This window comes from Camelus ferus, chromosome 7 (genome assembly GCF_009834535.1).
Source record: "Camelus ferus isolate YT-003-E chromosome 7, BCGSAC_Cfer_1.0, whole genome shotgun sequence".
NCBI classification, from domain to species: Eukaryota; Metazoa; Chordata; class Mammalia; order Artiodactyla; family Camelidae; genus Camelus; species Camelus ferus.
In genome coordinates, this window is record NC_045702.1 from 79477039 (window position 1) to 79496363 (window position 19325).

General features: G+C 39.4%; 1 protein-coding gene across 4 annotated transcripts in view; it reads right to left on the reverse strand.

Moving 5' to 3' along the window:
* Nucleotides 1-19325, reverse strand: part of VPS41 (VPS41 subunit of HOPS complex) — a 178463-nt gene that overhangs the window by 139540 nt on the left and 19598 nt on the right. For all 4 annotated transcript variants that reach the window (XM_014559811.2, XM_032484254.1, XM_032484253.1 and 1 more), the window contains exon 3: nt 3472-3579. In XM_014559811.2, coding sequence (XP_014415297.1) covers nt 3472-3579 — 108 coding nt within the window. The remainder of the gene's footprint in view (nt 1-3471; nt 3580-19325) is intronic.

A 19325-nucleotide genomic window follows, 5' to 3' on the forward strand; every position in this document is an offset into this window, starting at 1 on the left:
AAATTAAATGTAAAGTGTGTGTTTAAATGTTAAGTACAAGCGACCCTCGAACAACACAGTTTTGAATTGTGAGGGTCCCTGATGCCTAGATTTTGTTCAATCGTAAATAGCTGGCCTTTGAACAATGTGGGGGTGAGGGGTACCAACCCTCCCTGCAGTTGAAAATATGCATAGAATTTACAGTCGGCCCTGGGGATCCACAGTTCTACAACTGGGAATTCAACCCACCAGGGACCACGGAGTACTGGAGTACTTACTATTGAAAAAAATTCACAAATAAGTGGACCTGCGCAGTTCAAATCTGCCTTGTTCTGGGATCAACAGGCCCCGTGGAACACCAGAGGTGTCAGCTGCACTGAAGGAGGAGGCAGGCAGTAGACCCTGGGGCAGATGGGGGAGGCTTGCGGTAAAGACCACTTTAGGCAGGGTGGATACAACTTGCATGAAGGCATGGAGTCACATAAAAAGCAGAACAAAGTCAAGAAATGACAAGTAGTTTTGCATGGTGGAAGCAGCCAAGGGAGAAGACAGGCAGTGAGACTGGAAAGGTTGGTTAAGAGGAGGCATTTGGATGTTTATGGATGAAAGGAAGCGAAGCACGGGAAGGCGGGGGAGGTGCCTGAATCATGGAGACATCAGGAAGCCAATAAAGAATTCCAGGCAGCGGGGAGTCCACCATCAGATGTGAATTCACGGAAGATTATTTCAGTACAAGGAAGTGTTATAAATGGACTAGAATGAAATCAAATCTGAAGGAAAACAGACTGGCTCACAGTGCATTCGTTAGTTCCTGAGAGAAATGATGAATGCCCCAACTAGAAGGTCTGTGGCGCAGGATGGGAGTGGATTTGAGCAGGCGACTGCGGGGAGAGGGGGGATCCAGGCAGAAGATGCTGTAAGAAGAGCCAGGGGTGGCTGCCAGGCCACCACACCTGCGGTAGAAAGTGGTCAGACATCGGGCCAATTACACAAGGAGACAAAATCTCAGAGGGCCTTAATCACCACACTGAGGAGCCCAGACTTCATTTTGCAGATGATGAAAATCAGACCAGGGTAGAGAAGATGAGTGCATTATGGACATGCTGAGTTTCAGGTAAAAACAGAACAAAAGGTACGGCTGTGTAGGAGCCCCTTGGATAAACAAGCATGCTATTCTGGGGAGAGCTGGGGTGTAGGTGGCCACAGAAATCATGAAATTTAAAATCAAGAGGAGTACAGATTGAGAAGACACATAGACAATGGGACAAATCTTGAGAAAATCAATATGGAAGGGAAGGTAGAGGTAAAAGAAAATGAAAGAACCAGAAGAGAGTAAAAGAAATGATCAAGAAAATGGTGTCAAGATAGAGAAATTTTGAGGTGAGGTCCCAAGTATCAAAAGCATCGAAATGTCTGTGAACTGGTGAATGAATAGACAAAGTGTGCCCTGTCCACAGAACGGAATACTACTCAGCAATGAAAAGGAATGAAGTACCGATATATGCCCCGTCATGAATGAACCTCAAAAACTTATCATAAGGGTAAGAAGCCAGACACCAGAGACCAAACAATGTATGATTCTGTTTATAGGAAATAACCAAAGTAGACTCATCTCTAGACACAGAAAGTAGATTGGTGGTTACGTGGGGCTAGAGTTATGTCCGCTCCGTGACAGAGCACAAATCACTGGAGAAAAGGGAGGAAATGAGGTGAGGTGAAGAACAAAAGTGAACAGAAAGGTCCTTAAACAGGAGGGAGAAACGCTCCCGTGGGTAAGGATGGGCATGGATTCAAATGAGCTGGGAAATGGCTCAAGGATGGAGGCTGATTCTGCCTGATAGTTTCAATTTCTTAATTAAACAGAAATGACATCGTCCTCTGAGAGTGAAGGGATCATGACTGAGGAGGCGGGCTGAAGACTAACGGAGCTGATGAAGGACAAATAAGTATCAGCCCTTGTAGTGACACGCGCACCACGGCACATGCGATGTCCCCGCACACGGCCGGTGGCCCTGGACGTTAGAGTGCTGACTCGGGGCTGAGAGTGTAGCTGGGGGCACAACGAGGGTCAAGGATGTGAGAGAACTGAAGCTACTGGCAAAGTTAAGTTAGGGTAGTTGACCACTCGACAGAGACAGAAAGGAAAAGAGAGAATGGATTAGTGATCAGGGCTCCAGAAAGTCACAAAACAGGGTTAATGGGAAGATGAACCCAAAAGCTTGAAGGATAAATGGGTAACAGAGAGCACATTGAGAGATTCTTAAGTTTCAGGGACGGACCCCTCCAGAAAGGGTCCTCCAGGGTGGAGAGATGAAACAGGGCAGAAGTGAAGTCGTTGGTATTCAATTAGGCTGAAAAACTGCAAGGTCAGTCTTCAGTGAGTGCAGGAAAGTGACAAGGAAGCTGATAGGTGGTGGCAATGGGGAAGGCTGACGGCAGGCACCTCCAAGGAGGAGGTTTCTGGTAAACCAGACGGAGAGCATGTGTTCCACCGGCACACTGAGCGAATGCAGGACAGTTTACCATGGAATGAAATCTGTAGCAAAGAGGAACCAGGTGGAGGCAAGGAGGCTGGGAACAATGAGATAAAGCCAGGAGATGGATCAGAGCTGGGAGTCTGCCCTTGGTGGAGGTACCAAGGTCACTCATAGGGCTCAGAGCAGAGAGAGAGCACCGGCTCAAACTGCCTGGCCTCCAACATTCCAATTATGAGACAGTTTTGCTCCAAGAACAGGCTAAGGGTCCCATACTCAGAAAACTGGTGGGGGTTTGTTACAGCAAAGACCCAGATGTGGAGTGTATTAATTCATTAACATAATAGATAATTAATTATTTGGGGCCTTTCAACTGATTCCAAGGCCTCTGACGTAATCTCTTCTACTCTTAGAAAAGCAATGAGCTCCACAATGTTGCTAGTCTTACCACTTTCCTTCTCTCCTACTCTTAAGATTTGAGGAATCAAGCGACAGAGTTTCCAAGAACCACTTGCTACAAACCTTTCACATCCATCGTCCTCTTTCACATCCATCGTCATCTAAACTCTACCTGATACACCCTTGCAGGGTGTGTGTGTGCACAAATACAGATATATGATATCTCTGGTGGTTGTTTTGATTTTTTGTTGGTGAGGAAGAAAAGAGAAAGAATGGTAGGGAGACACAATTACTGTTAAAAACAAAAACAAAAACAAAAACAAAAACCAAAACAAAAACAAAAACCAAAACAAAAACAAAAACACCACCACCAAAAGCACCTAGACTCCGAAGTATAAACAAACTTACAACAGAAACAATTTCTGGGGGGAGGGTACAGCTCAAGTGGTAGAACACATGCTCAGCATGCATGAGGTCCTGGGTTCAACCCCCAGCACCTCCTCTAAAAATAAATAAACCTAATTAATCACTTCCCCCCAAATAAAATTTAAATTTTTTTTTTTTAATTTTTAAAAAAAGAAATGATTTCCAGAAGCATCCTCTACAAGGGCGACCTTACCTTGTCATGGACTGTCATGCAGCTGGCGGCATCCTTCTGAAGGATTTCGGTCACCCCATTGGAGAGCCTTTCATACTTAAGTTTGGGCTCCTCTTCGCTCTCTTCTTCCTGCACAGAAAGCAGAAGGAACGACGGCCGTCAAAGACTGATCTGAAATAGTCAAAGACTGAAAACACACGTCTTAAGGGGGAACCAGAGACAATTTCCTCAATGACTGTCAACAAGCACAACTACAGTTAAAGGTGAAGATCCTCATGTTTCATTTTTCCAACTGGTGTGTCAACTGCTACAACTTCAACGGTAGAATAAATTCAAAAGCCGGAAACAGGACTATATAAACTTACTGTTGACAGCAATCAACTTTGGCATATTAAACACCAAATTGTACCCCTATGCAGACAAATGCCAACAAAAGGTGGGTGGGCAAAATGCTTGCCCGTGTGACCTCATGGGCATAAAACACAGCAGCAAGATAAGACTATAATAAACCTCTAAAAGATGTGAATTTTGCATTTCAAGAGTGTAAATATTTTTGTCAGACTGGACATCTCATTTTAATTAGAAAAAGATAGTTACAAAAAACAAATCAAAGTCAAAACAATTGGAAATTTGACATCAAGTGTATACTTACCTTTGAGATACAAATATTTTCGTATTTATCTTAAAGAGTGAATAAACTATGAACAGTCATTACTTAATTTATACTATACTATGCAGTTTACTTTCAACTGAATAAACCTACTTATGCATTAAAACTTTCTTAGTCATTTTGTCTGTACTATTACTAACTTCATGTGTGCAACCTCACTGTTGATACAGCATCATAAGACATCCTTAATCCTCAGAGTTATAAAATTAGGAATCTATATTGATTATAATGGGCATGAATTAATAAATCAAGGATAGCTATACAAGTTATTACAATGATTCAGAAAAATATTTCATTTTACTGCATCAATTTGTAATGAGAAAAGAGAAAACATGCATATACCAACCACTGTGATAGGATAAAGCTGCCAGAAGTTCACAAAAATAACTGACTCACTGACATTTCCTTCAGTGATAATTGTGGAGTCCTCATCTTCCAGCTAACATTTGGGTAGCTTGAGGCGCATCAATGCTCCCACCCAGAAAAACTAGAAAAGCTTAATGAAATATAGAGCAACACCAGAATAAGGCAACCTGAACTAGAACAGTCAGGATTCCAAGGTGATGGAGAAACCGTGGAGAGGCAAGCTGGCATTCCACAGCCTCCTCCCTGGAGAAATTTATCAACAAGAAGCTGAGAACCCAATCTCTGCCTGAAAAGATAGTCACTCCTGGGGGCAGGGAAAGCAACAAACCTTCTGGTACTTGTGGGGATAGCATAACAAAATTGGAGACTTGATGGGCTAAGGCTCTGGTCAAAGAGAGAGCCAAAGAAGTGAGATGGTTACACAGCCACTTTCCCCAAGGGACAACTGCCGATTTCCAAAGCAACATGAGGTACGAGGCAAAAAAGAAATCCTCAAAATTGCAGAATTGCTGCCTTGATGTGCTGGGAAGAGAAGAATGAGAGTTCAGGAGCCATCAGGAAATGAATGACTGAATAACTACAATGAATAACTACAGGCTCTCATTTGGGACTCCTGGTCCCCAGGCGACAGGACCAATAGCTTACCAAAACTTCCATCTAGCTCTGACTCAGCTCAATCCCCGACTGGAGTAAAGAACATATAATCTCTCTCTATAAAAATAAATAAAAAACAAATTTCTTCTCTATAGCACAGGGAACTATATTCAATATCATAATAACCTTTAATGAAAGAGTATAAAAACAAATACGTGTGTGTGTGTACACACACACACATACATATACATCACTGGGACATTATGCTGTGCACCAGAAATTGACACATTGTAACTGACTATGTGTCAATCAAAAAAAGAACATATAACCCCTATTCCATCTGTCCAGGGAAGGAAAAGGTGACTCCTTGGAGAAAGAGTACTACTGGGGCTTCTACAATTCCTCACTTATGATACTGAGAATTCAATAAAAAGTGACCAAGTACGCCACACGACAGGACCAAATGACTAAAAATCAAGGAGAAAAAAAGACTGTAAAAACAGACCCATGGGTGACCTCGATACTGGAGTTAGCAGAAAAGGACTTTAATACAAAACTATAACAGGAAGGAAGGGAGGAAGGGAGGAAAGAAGATGCATAAAATAGATGAAAAGATAGATATTTTTAACACAGATCTGTAAAAAAGAATTAAATGAAAACTTCAGAACTGAAAAATGTACCTGAAACTAAAAACTCAATAGCTGGCTCGACAGAAGATTAGTGAAGCAGAAGACAGGATTAGTGAAAAAGAAAACAGGTCAAAAGCTATCCAAAGGGAAGCCCCAGAGAAGAAAAATGGTCAGAAAATACAGAAAAATAATTACGTGGAACACGGTGAAAAGAGCTAACATACAACACAGTCCTGCAAGAATAGGGAGAATGGGAGGGAGAGGGGAGAGGAGCAACTTTTACAGAGGTAACAACTGAGAATTCTGCAAAACTGTTAAGACATCAAGCCACAAACTCAAGAACCTCTGCAAATCCAAGCAAGGGGCAGTAAGAAGAAATTCACACATACGCACATCACAGCAAAAAGAAAATGATGTAAAAGAAACCTGTAGAGTAGGAAGTACTGGGCCTACTGAAGACTGTAATACTGGTAAGCAACACAAATGGTCAGAGACCACAAACTTAGATGCTTACAGAAGTCTTTATCTCTGGGGCAAAGAACTACATCTTCACATGCAAAAGAGCTAATTTCTGGATAAACAGAAAGGATGAGCTACATCGAATATCCTACTATAGACTTAACATTATAGATCTCATTTCATCCTAACTAAAAAATTCTGATGAGTTGAATATAATTACCCCATTTTACAGATTTTCAGTAAAAACTGATGATCAGTTCAGAAACTGATTATTTTAGGTAATTTCATTAAGACAGTGCATAGAAGGTAAAGTCAAAATTCAAATTCAGCTATGAATCCTCTAACGTCAATGTCTTGTATAATATACTACCCCAAACTCCTACGGAAAGTACACCCCAAATCACAACAGATACATCTACAATTTTTATGCTTGCAAGAAACTATAAATTAGGTGTTCAATAGGAAATGTTTAAAAATGTGTTTATTTAGCAGGTACATTAGTTATTTATAGATGTATAACATAGGACTCCAACATTTACCAACTTAAAATAACAATAAATATGGATTATTTAACAGAGTTTCTGTAGTAGACAATACAGAAGTGGCTTAGTTGGGTGGTTCAAACTCAAGGTCTCTGATGGGGTTGCAGGCAAGATGTCAGCTGGGCATCTGAAGATGTGACTGGAGTTAAGAGTATTGGCTTCCAAGATGGCTCACTCCAATGCTCCAAGTTGATGCTGGCTGTTGGCAGGAGGCTTCAGTTCCTGGACTCCTGGACCTCTCCAAAGGGCTGCCTGACTGTCCTGTCCTCAGGACATGACAGAGGTGGCTTCCCCCAGAGTGAGTGATCCAAGAGAATGCATAGTGGAAACTCTACTGTTAGGTATGACCCACCCTCAGAGGTTACACACTGACATTTCCCCAATATTCCGCTGACCATACAGGCCAGCCACGACTCAGTGTGGGAGGGGAGGAATAATCAGAGGTGAGGATCACTGCGAGCCATCGTGTGGGCTAGCTACAAGAGAAGTAATAATATTTTAAGAGCAATAAACCTGGTTTAATAAAAAATCAGTATTACATGTCTACCAATGAGCTGTCTTAAATTTTCTTCTCCAAGTGTAAACAAACTATTAGTTGTTCATTTAGGAAAAGGGTGTTAAAATTAAAGATGGCATGCCTACTATTAACTTTCTAAGAATAACCCTAAGAACTAATAGCAACAAAAGGAAATAAAATGTGCCTGGTTATTTAAAAGAACTACCTTCCTTTAAAAAGGTACCTAACGGTAATCAGCCCAACCCAAGAAGCTGCTGCATGTCCACAAATGACCTGTTGTCAAAATCAAATATGAAATAGCTAATTAACCAAACCTAAAAAACGGAGAAAAAGGAAAATTACAAAAAGCAACAAATAAGCACTTCGGCTTACGTATCTACCAGCAAGAAACAGAAATCATTACAAAGTTAACACTAAATGTAGCCCAGATGATGTGTGCATTCTGAAGTAAATGTGTTAAATAAAAATTGAATCCTGAATGTTAGTCTTTATAATAAGCGCCACATGTTGTTCAAGTCTGGACATCAAATGTGCATCCAACGTGAAAAGTTAATTCTAGCCTCTTGACAATTTTGCATAAAAGCACTCATCCACAGACCATTAGATAAAGTTACTGTAAATAAGGTTCGCCTGTCCTATTTATAAGTGAAAACTAAATAATTTCTCTCACATAAATATATAAAAACAAATACTTTCACAACGCAGTTCACTGAAGCATCTGTGCTAGGCTTCGAAAACCAGAAATAAAATGAAAACTCCAACATTAGGCATTTGATGTAGTATTTCACGCTTTTCTGACAGGTATCTTTTATGTTAAGTTAAAAGCAGGCTAAAGGTGAATTTTTAAGGTGTTTCCTGCTTCCTGTAAACAAAGAAAATGGAAAGTGATTCAAAAATACAATTTGTGGAGGTTATCCCACTGCTGTAGACTATATATCACATTTTAAGTAGGAAAAAAAAACATTTCAAAAAATCAGGTTAGATTTAATATGGAGTTTCACTGTAGAAAAAAATTAAACAACAAAAAAAGACTTTTCATGCAATTTGAACTTCTATGGCAAACAAGCCAGTGTTAATAAAAAGCAAATCAATAATTTTTGTTAAATTTTAATAATCTTGCAAGCCTACAAATAAAACCATCAACAGTCTGAGTTGAGATGACAGTTAACTGCGTTTCTATGACAACCTAGAGGAATGGTACAAGTTCTGACTTGCAGCTAAGCGAAGATATGAAAAGAGTGACATTTACCCGTACAAGAAAAATTTGCAGCTTTCCTTTACAAAGAATCAATTCCTCAACTAACATGGATTTTCACTAAGTGTATAGCACGTTTAATTAAAGACAAGTCCTTCAGATCATCCTAGACAATTCTCAAACACTATCTGAAAATAAATTTTTTATCACAGTCATTTTTACTGAGTTTTAAACCTAAAAGTGAAAAACTTGCTTTTAGGGATAACAGATTAAGGGCAAATTAAAGACTCCTGTCTGGCGAACTAGCTAGTAATTTGTTACTAACACCATAAGGCAAATTTTCACAGCAGAAGTCCTGTCACCTCACTTAAGACTTACATCCCAAGAAGAATATTGTACTTTTCATATAATTTAAATTTTGTGTACAGAAAACAATTTTTGGTGTTTATAACCGATTTTTCACCCTGTTTTAGCTTTACCCACATCTTTCACACACCACTACATTTTAGGTACCACTCTGACAGTTCAAATGAAGACCTGAATTTTACTTAAAAAAAAAAAAAAAAAGTGTCATGTGAATTCAGGGGGTTAACAGAAACATCATTACATTTTCTATTGTTTCTATTAAGATAAAACTTAAATTTTTATTTCTGGATATCATTTATTAAAATACAGCTTTGTCTTATCTGGTTCCCCCCACCCCATATTTTCTACATATATGGAAGAAGTTGGGTGAGAGATTTACAAAGCCCACGTTAAGCCAGTGGAAAATACCACCAGTGGAGGGCTCCTCGGCAATGCACAGCCTCACTCTACAGAGATGCCCTTCATCTCATCCAGCCTCACCTACAACAAAGACCTCAGCTGAACCTCCAGGAATTTTAATAAGATGATAGGTTTAGTTGATTTCATGTCATCAACTATGTATGACCAGGGGCAAATCCTTTTAATAAATATCCAATGTTTTAAAGCTAGATACTATAGGGAACACTAACATTCCCAAAAACAAAACAAAATTCTGTTTTTTAAAAAATTGCAGTTTGAACTTCCATAGGAAAAAAAATCAAGTGTTTAAAAAAAAGCAAATCAATAATCAACCATTGATCTGAAGGTATGAAGTAAAGGCTTTTCTCCTCTAGAACACTGTCTCTAGAATTCTAATTACCTTAATAAGAACTGAAATACTCAAACTTGGTAGTCACCCTTATAAGTTTAAGATATTTTTAAAAAGCTATCAAAATCTAGTGTCAGAATTTCTGAATTTTAGAAAATGTGTATTTTACAACATTTTCTCTCTCAACAAATAATTCACTTCATAAGAATCTCCATGATATACTAAAATATTTTCTTTTGGATCACTATTTATCAGAGTAGATTGAGGAAGAAGAGGAAAATAAGATAAAACACAGTAGGTGCCAAATACAGATAAGAATTTTTTTAAAGCATGAATGAAATTACACTGCTAGTCAATCAAAACACATAATCTGACTCTCAAAAACATAACTAACAGTTTTTAAGGAACAGATCTATTCACTACAACAATGGTAGCTGTATCAACTTTATTATCAACAAAGGTAATACAAATAGTCAAGAACAACATATTATTATGCACATACATTTATTTGAAACTACGTTACCAGTAAACATACATGGACAACAAAGGGCATCTCCTATACCGTATCAGTCTTAAACTTTTCCATAGAACAGGAAACTGTACAAACGACTAAATGTAAGATTCAAAATTAATCAAGAACTAATGACTTTTATTAGCTTTGTATTTGCTCCCCGCCCCCACGAATGCCACCTCCTTAAAAGGGCAGGAGCAACTATTATAGGATAGATACAGCTCTATTACAGAAAGATGATTTTATTTACACACAAAGATGACTATCTGGTAGGAAAGATGGCTTCATACATCCTTCTAAAATGTCAAAACATATCAAGAAAACTACATAAACAAGCCAAGAGAGTAACTTCTGGTTTCCATTAATAACACAAGGTATTATAGCTGCCTCAGTGACCAAACTTTTTAAGAAAATGACATGGAGATAATGGAATTCATCTACAATAAAACAATGGTGGTCAAAGCTCCCAGGATGCCTTCCCATTGGACTGGTGACAGACAAGCAATTACATTCTTATATGAATGCAAATAATATTGTTACATTTCTTTGCTTTCAAGCAACACTGCCATTACTGAAAACATATATTAACCAAAGGAAAAAAAGAAAGAAAGAAAAATTAGAAGCTGATAAATGTAATCTAGATGACATGGATCTACTTTTTCACTTATGTAGAAAATTCAGATGAGTCCACTCAGATCCATATACTATTTTTAAAATCTTAAAATACCTATGGTTAAATAAGTGGTTCTCAACTGGAGGTAATTTTGTCCCCTCAGACATTTACTTGACAATTCTGGGGACATTTTTGTTGTCACAACTGAGTTGGGGGACAAGGTATCACTGATACCTAGTGGGTGGAGGCCAGGGGTGACATTAAACTTTTTTTTTAACTTTTTTTTATTGATTTATAGTCATTTTACAATGTTGTGTCAAATTCCAGTGTACAGCACAATTTTTCAGTCATACATGAACATATATATATTCACTGTCACATTTTTTTCTCTGTGAGCTACCATAAGCTCTTGTGTATATTTCCCTGTGCTATAAGGTATAATCTTGTTTATCTGCTCTACAATTTTGAAATCCCGTCTATCCCTTCCCACCCCTCACCCACTTGGCAACCACAAGTCTGTATTCTATGTCTATGAGTCTGTTTCTGTTTTGTATTTATGCTTTGTTTGTTTGTTTGTTTTTAGATTCCACATATGAGCGATCTCATATGGTATTTTTCTCTTTTTCTGGCTTACTTCACTTAGAATGACATTCTCCAGGGACATCCATGTGGCTGCAAATGGTGTTATGTTGTTGGTTTTTATGGCTGAGTAGTATTCCATTGTATAAATATACTACATCTGCTTTATCTAGTCATCCGTTGATGGACATTTAAGCTGTTTCCATGTCTTGGCTATTGTAAATAGTGCTGCTATGAGCATTGGGGTGCAGGTGTCATCCTGAAGTAGGGTTCCTTCTGGATATATGCCCAGGAGCGGGATTCCTGGGTCATACGGTAAGTCTATTCCTAGTCTTTTGAGGAATGGCCATACTGTTTTCCACAGTGGCTGCACCAAACTGCATTCCCACCAGCAGTGTAGGAGGGTTCCCCTTTCTCCACAGCCTCTCCAGCATTGTGACATTAAACACCTTACCACGGACAGGACAACCTCCCAGAGTGGAAAATTCTCCGGCCCAACACACCAATAGCGCCAAGGTCAAGAAACCCTGAGTTGGGGGAGGATATAACATGTTCAAGCGGTAGAGTGCATGCTTAGCGTGCACAAGGTCCTGGGTTCAATCCCCAGTACCTCCTCTAAAAATAAATAAGCCTAATTATCTCCATAAATAAATAATTAAAAAAGAAGCCCTGGGTTAAAGAAATTTCACGAGATTAAATATCACACAGCCCTTAAAATCCATTTTCAAAGACTATTTCATAACAAGGGAAAATGTTCTCAAAAACGTCTTTAGGTGAACAAGTGGGTCAAAAAACCTGCTTTGCATGATCCAAATGTTATTAAAGAAATTTATATACCCGTGTGGGGGAGGGGGGGGTGATGAGAAGAATAAACTCCACAACAGTAACCTTCCTGAGCTTCGGTTTCCTTTTCTCGCGGGTGGGAAGATAACAGGACCCGCATCGCAGGGCTGCTGCAACCATTACAGAAGAGAGCAAACAAAAATCACTACCCTGAGCTACTGCCAATATTTTCTAAGTTTTCTCAAATAAGCATGTGTTATATTTATTATAGCCATAAACGCTATTTTGAAAGCCATTGTTCAACATCCTCTCCAAAACTTCCTATCTACTGGACTAAGATGCTTATCTCTCAAAGCTGCTTTCCTTACCGTGTGTTTAACACTTGGACTAGAAAAGTGAGAAAAAGTTGAGCCTCTAATAATTGAGGAGCTCTACTTAAGATTCACAAGATATGCAGTCTTCATAAACCCTGCTCTCTCCTTTGCCCCGTAGTATCAGCATTTCATGTTCAATTCAAGGAGGGAAAAAATAAGGTGAGGGTTTCCATGCCCTGAGCCACACACCATAAACAGGATCAACTCCCATCATTTATTTTATATTGGGAAAGCGGTAAGAATATAGAGAGGAGGGGGAAAAAAATGAGAAAAGCAAATAAGCTTTTCATTTCCTTCCAGCCACATGGAATAACCTTACCAATCTTCAAGACATGCCATTCAGGTGGACAATTTCCGCCACTAAAGCCACCATAACCCTCTTTTTTGTGTCTTCCCAATATCCCCTGCTGATCACAAGATCCTAAGAAGCAGAGCTTATGCCTTTTCATTGTTCTGAACTTCACCTAACAAAACTGTGGGTACCTAATAAAGACCAGTGAAAACAAAAGTACATCGTAACGGCAGACCGAGTTTAGTAAGAAGCTTTTCCAAGACGTTCTCATTTAGACTTCCACGCAGGAAAATCCAAATCATAGAATAGGGGCTAAAAGGAACCTCAGAGACCATCTAAATCACGTGTGGTTTTACAGACACCGAAGTCGGGGAGGGAGAAGGGGCAGAGGGAGGGAGGTGGAGGTACCAAACATAGGAAAAAGCAAATAGAAGTAGTAGCAATAGAGGTCCTGCAAACTCAATTTTCATGAAACATTTTTATTTATTGATAATTTATATGTTTCTTGTTATATGAAAAAGTAAAGTGCTACAGCTCTTGAGATTATTTTGTTTTAGAGGAGATTAACTACCTCTTAAGCATCTTTCAATCATCTATTCCAGATTCCACGTGCAAAGAAGCACCTTGCTAGCTACTCCCCGCAAAGCCTGACGGCTTCATAACAATTTCCATGAAGAAACAGACACAGATAAAACCCCCAAATAGCAATCAAAATTAACATAAACTATTATCAAAGTCAAGGAGAAGCTGATACACACATTGAATACGAATTTGAACTCATGACACATCTTGATTTGTTTTAAGAAAACATAACCCACCCACACAAAATGTAGAAAGATGCTTTTAGCTCTTCCACCAAACTCCGTGTTGGTGACTTGGAGCCTGCCCCACTCAACAGAGCAGACACCTACCTCACCCATTAGGGATTGTTTTCTCCAGAAGGAGGCGACCATTTGCAGCTTCTGCCCACTGCTTTTCCACACCCGCACCCTCAGCCCTGGCCATCTGCCTCCATCTCCCTCCTACAGGCAGAGACCGTAAGCCCCCAACACCTGGGTAGCACATTACTGACAGGCTAGGAGTCCCGGCTGTAAGCACTGCAGTACCAAGAGAACGCTGGTACCCGGAAGGTGGGCAATGCAGCAAACCAGAGAACACGAATAAAAGCAAAAATGCATTCATAAACCAGAAAACTGAATAATTAATAAGTCCAAGGGTTAGCACTTTTTAAAAACAAACAGAATAAGATAACCACAGAATAAACACAGAAAACAAAAGTCATCAAAGTACAACATATCTCCTGCAGAAAGGTACCCAGGCTACACCGTTTTAGTAGCAAGTTCTACTAAAAACCCTCAAAGAGTAGAAAATTCCTAAGTTATTTAAATTATCCCATAATAGTGAAATGTCAAATACTTTCCAACTCATTTTGAAAAGGAGGCATAACCTTTAATATCAAAACTCCCGAGGAATACAAAGGGAAAAAAACACACAGTTAAGTCATCTGATGCAAGTATTTAATTGCAGAAATTCAAAACAGAATATTACAAAGCAAATCCTGCATACATTAACGGAAAACTCAGTGATCAAGCAGATCAAATATTGTAGAAATGCAAAGACTGGCTATTGAGAAATCTGATTTCATCATTTGATAGGTCAAAGAAAAAAATTCCACAGGCCCACACTGACAAACCAAAACAGCATTTATAAAATTAAATGCTCATTTCTGATTAAAAAAATTTTTTTTCAATAAATAAAAAGAGGTCTACTATCACTTTATTTTTCAAAACTGACTTAGAAATTTTAGCCAAGGTGAAAGACAAGAAAGTGAAAATAAAACATACAGTTGTCGGTTTGATCTTATTTGAAGATGACGTGTAGAAAGAATAAAAACACTTAAATAGCTTGTAATGATTAATTCTGTGTCAACTTGACTGGGCCTCGGAGTGCCCAGATATTTGGTCAATCATCATTCTGGGTGCCTCTGTGAGGAAGATTTTTAACATCCAAATTGGTAGAATGGGTAAAGCAGATAGCTCTCTCCAATGTGGGTGGGCCTCATCCCATCAGTTGAAGATCTAAATATATCAAAAAGGCTGACTATCCCCCTAGTAAGAGTTCTTCCTGCCTAAACAGCCTTCCAAGTGGGTGACTTTTTTCCTGTCTTAGCAGTTGAACTGAAACATCAGCTCCTTCTGGGTCTCCAGTTTGCTGTCCCTGAAGATCTCAGGACTTGTCTGTCCACATGAGCCAGTTCCTTACAAGAAATCTTTCTCTCTTTTTCTTTTAGATCCTTTTAGTCTCTGTCAGATCCTCTCTCAAATTCTATGGATCTCTCTGAGATCCTCTCTCTCAAATCTCTCCCCCTCTCTGCCTTTTCCCCACCCCACCCCTCTCTCTCACAGATCCTGTTGGTCCTAAATAGATGCCATTGGCTCTGTGTCTCTAGAGAACTCTAACTAAGACATAGCTCTTGCCAAGACAGAGAGAGCGTGCCTGGGTTGCTGGCCCCCTTCCCCAAAATCAACCCTGGAAGCAGTATAAAAATGTGTAAAGAGAGATTCCAGACTAATATCCCTGAGTGAGAAAGTTGAGGCAAGTGAAACCATCTCGAAGGGGGAGCTGTTTATAGACCCGGTACCCACCTCTCCCTGAAGGTGCCTAAGGTTTTGCTGCTCTGTTCAGCACAGGGAGCAGCAGGAACGATGTAGCCCTTGCAGGGGTGAGGACTGACCTGCATTCACTCCTCTGTCTTTTCTATTCCTCCCCCTACCACGTAGAGACGACCACCTCCCAGTGCTGCTTCCCTGCAGATCTGCCTCAAGGGCACTTTACAACGGCTCAGGAGACTTGTGGCACCAATTCCCATACTGAAACGTTATTTTTCGAGAAGTATTCAAATAGAAAGAAGAAAATCTAGGAGATGCTATAAGAGATATGAGAACTAAGGATGATCAAAAAGTCTTAGTGAAGTTTACTAACGTCATGTGTTAAAAAAAAGGACAGGGGAAGAAAGGAAAGAAATTTTTCAAAAACCTATTGGCATTCATAATCAAGCAGCCTGTCAGAAAATAAGCTAAAATAAAGTTTTCTTATGCCAGTTCCACCATACACAGTCCTAATATTTTGGGTAAGTTACTTAAAACCTCAGTCGCCTCATCTTCTGTGAAAGAAGGATGATAATGTGTACTGTATAGGATTGTTGTAAGAATTAAATGTAATAAATGTATGTATGTAAAGCACAAAGCACAGCATCACGTAAGTATCCGGTGAGTATCAGTTACTAAAGACATTACCATCATTTGCACTCCAGACCCCAAGTCTAAACTGTGCAACTCCTTTTCTCCCTTTTGAGTTGACTTCCAAACATAAAATTGAGTAAACATAGTATTTCTCATCTAACTATCTCTTTGTTTTATACTACTTACAAAAAATAAAGATATATTAGAGTTTGTTACATCACATAAAAAAAAATGTCGTCAAGCACATCTAAGTGTGAATCTTGTTATTAAAGAAAGTAAAAGGAAATGCTACAGTCCCCTACTCTTGAAGCCAAGTCTCTCCTGGACGCCTATGAAGACCAGAAGTAGCCCATCGCAGGCCAAGTATCTCAAAAATGCCCAGCCACTGATGGAAATGATGACAACAAGACTGAAGTCTTGAGCTTTATCAGAGGTTTCCCGACTCCCATTCCTTCTGATACTATTTTGGGAGATTTATAACCCACTGAGGTCTTGGAGAAGAGAGTCATATCCTAAAGTAAAGAATGATGACGACACAGATGCCTGTGAATCTCTGTATTTAAAACTAGTTGCACTAAAACTGAAATAGCTCATGGATGAAAAGAAATCTGTGTTATTCAGATTTGTTATAGCATTTCTCGAGTCTGCAGAGAAAGGAATGCCTTGAAACCTTCACAGGGTAAAATCAGGCCTGAACTGTCAAATAGAATTTTCCTTTAAATAACATTCTTGAGCAATTATCAGAAATGACAGACACGTTCTTATAAGTATAGCTCCCGACAGTATTAGCAATTTCATTACAATTATTTTCTGTATGTTTTAAAGACTCATGAAAAGTGCTAAGAAAACAAGACCATTTGATCACATTATTTACTGCATTAGTTTACAAATTACCATAAACTCAGTGGCTTCAAACAACACAAATTTGTTGTCTCAAAGTCCAATACAGATCTCACTGGGCTAAAATCAAGATGGCAGCAGGGCTGCCTCCTTCTGGAGGCTCTAGGGGAGAATGTGGCTCCTTGTCTTTCCCAGCTTCTAGAGGCCATCTGCATTCCTGGGCTGTGGGTCCCCTCCTCCCTCCTCCATCTTCAGAGCCAGCAAGAGTAGGTCAAGTCCTTCTCACATCACATGACTCTGATCTTCCCTACATCCACTGACCACTGGTAAAGACACTTGCGACCACACTGGTCCTATCTGGATAATCCAAGATAATCTTCCGATCCCCAAATCAGCTGATTAGCAACCTTAATTCCATCTGCAACTTTTTAATCTTCCTTGTCATGTAACAAAATATTCACAGCTTCCAGGGATAAGGATGTAGACATCCATGGCGGACCGTTACTCTGCCTACTATGGAGACTGGTATCAGGATCAGAGAGGATAAAGATGATGGTGGGTAATGAAGCTGGGTCCCCAAGCCAAACCTCAAACTAAAAGGTAGTTCTCACTGCTTGTCCCTAAATTAGATCATGATCCTTCTGAGGACACAGTTTGTGATAAAACAGTTCTCAGCTTGAGTCAGGAGGCCAGAGGTGGTCCTTGGGATATGGTTTTGACAAAGAGGTCTCTCAAGAGCCCTGGTTTCACCACTTCAAAATAAAGATATAATGCCAGCTTCATATAATTATTGTGAAGATCATGAAATCAATTCATTTATTCACTCATAAGCAGTTCTGCTAGTGAAAACCTAGTGACAGGGCTCCTGCCCTCTTGAAAGTACCTGGCATAACAGGAAACTATATTCACTATCTTATAGTAACCTATAATGGAAAAGAATCTGAAAAAAAAAATATATATATATATATATAAAGAGAACTGAATCACTTTGCTATATACCTGAAACATGGTAAATCAACTATACTTTATTTTTAAAAAAAAAGGAAAGAAAAAGAAAAAAAGGGAAAAGAAAGCACCTGGCATAGAACTGGACAACAACAGAGCAGCAGTAACGTGCTTACTGAACACCTTTTAATGACAAAGTGCTAAATACATATCATCTCCTTCAACAGTCACTAAGCAAATGTGTCCTTTATGAGCCTTCTGGATATCACCATTTTGTAATACATAGTACAAGAATTTCTGCAAGCATCAGAGACATTCTGCCAACTCAATCTCTCATGACTCCATTCCAGCCAGGTCCCACCACCACCACCACCATGACTGCTCTTATAAGGACCACCAATGGCCTTTATGGATCCAAGGGTGAAGCCCTAGACCTCATCTTGCCCCTCCTTCCAGCAGCAGTGTAACTGACCATGCCTCATTCCTCCTGAGATGCATTCCTGGCTTGGCCTCTGGGATACTGCTCTCTAGTGGTTCACTCCCTACTTCACTGGCATCAAGATGATGATTTCTCCAAAACTACATGAGGTATCACCTCACACCAGTCAGAATGGCCATCATTCAAAAATCCACAAATGACAAATGCTGGAGAGGTTGTGGAGAAAGGGGAACCCTCCTACACTGCTGGTGGGAATGCAGTTTGGTGCAGCCACTATGGAAAATAGTACAGAAATTCCTCAAAAGACTACGAATAGACTTACCGTATGACCGAGGAATCCCACTCCTGGGCTTATATCCAGAAGGAACCCTACTTCAGAAAGACACCTACACCCCAGTGTTCATAGCAGCACTGTTTACAATAGCCAAGACATGGAAACAGCCTAAGTGTCCATCAACAGATGACTGGATAAAGAAGATGTGGTATATTTATACAATGGAATACTATTCAGCCATAAAAACTGACAACATAACGCCATTTGCAGCAACATGGATGCTCCTGGAGAATGTCATTCTAAGTGAAGTAAGCCAGAAAGAGAAAGAAAAATACCATATGAGATTGCTCATATGTGGAATCTAAAAAACAAAAACAAAAAAAACAAAGCATAAATACAAAACAGAAATAGACTCATAGACATAGAATACAAACTTGTGGTTGCCAAGGAGGCAGAGGGTGGGAAGGGATAGACGGGATTTTAAAATTGTAGAATATATAAACAAGATTATACTGTATAGCACAGGGAAATATACACAAGATCTTATGGTAGCTCACAGAGAAAAAAACCTGACAATGAATATATATATGTTCATGTATAATTGAAAAATTGTGCTCTACACTGGAATTTGACACAACATTGTAAAATGACTATAAATCAATAAAAAAAATGTTAAAAAAAAAAAAAAGATGATGATTTCTCTTCACCCCTGGGCCCAGACATCAGGCCTCTTATGCATCATGCCCTAAATGATCTTATCCAGTTCCAAGGTTTTAAACACCATCTAAACGCTGACTGACTCACAAATTCTTATCTTCAGCCCAGACCTGCACTAGTCTTCTTCATCCAACTACCTACTTGATATTTCCACCTGGATGTCTTACCGACATCTCCAAC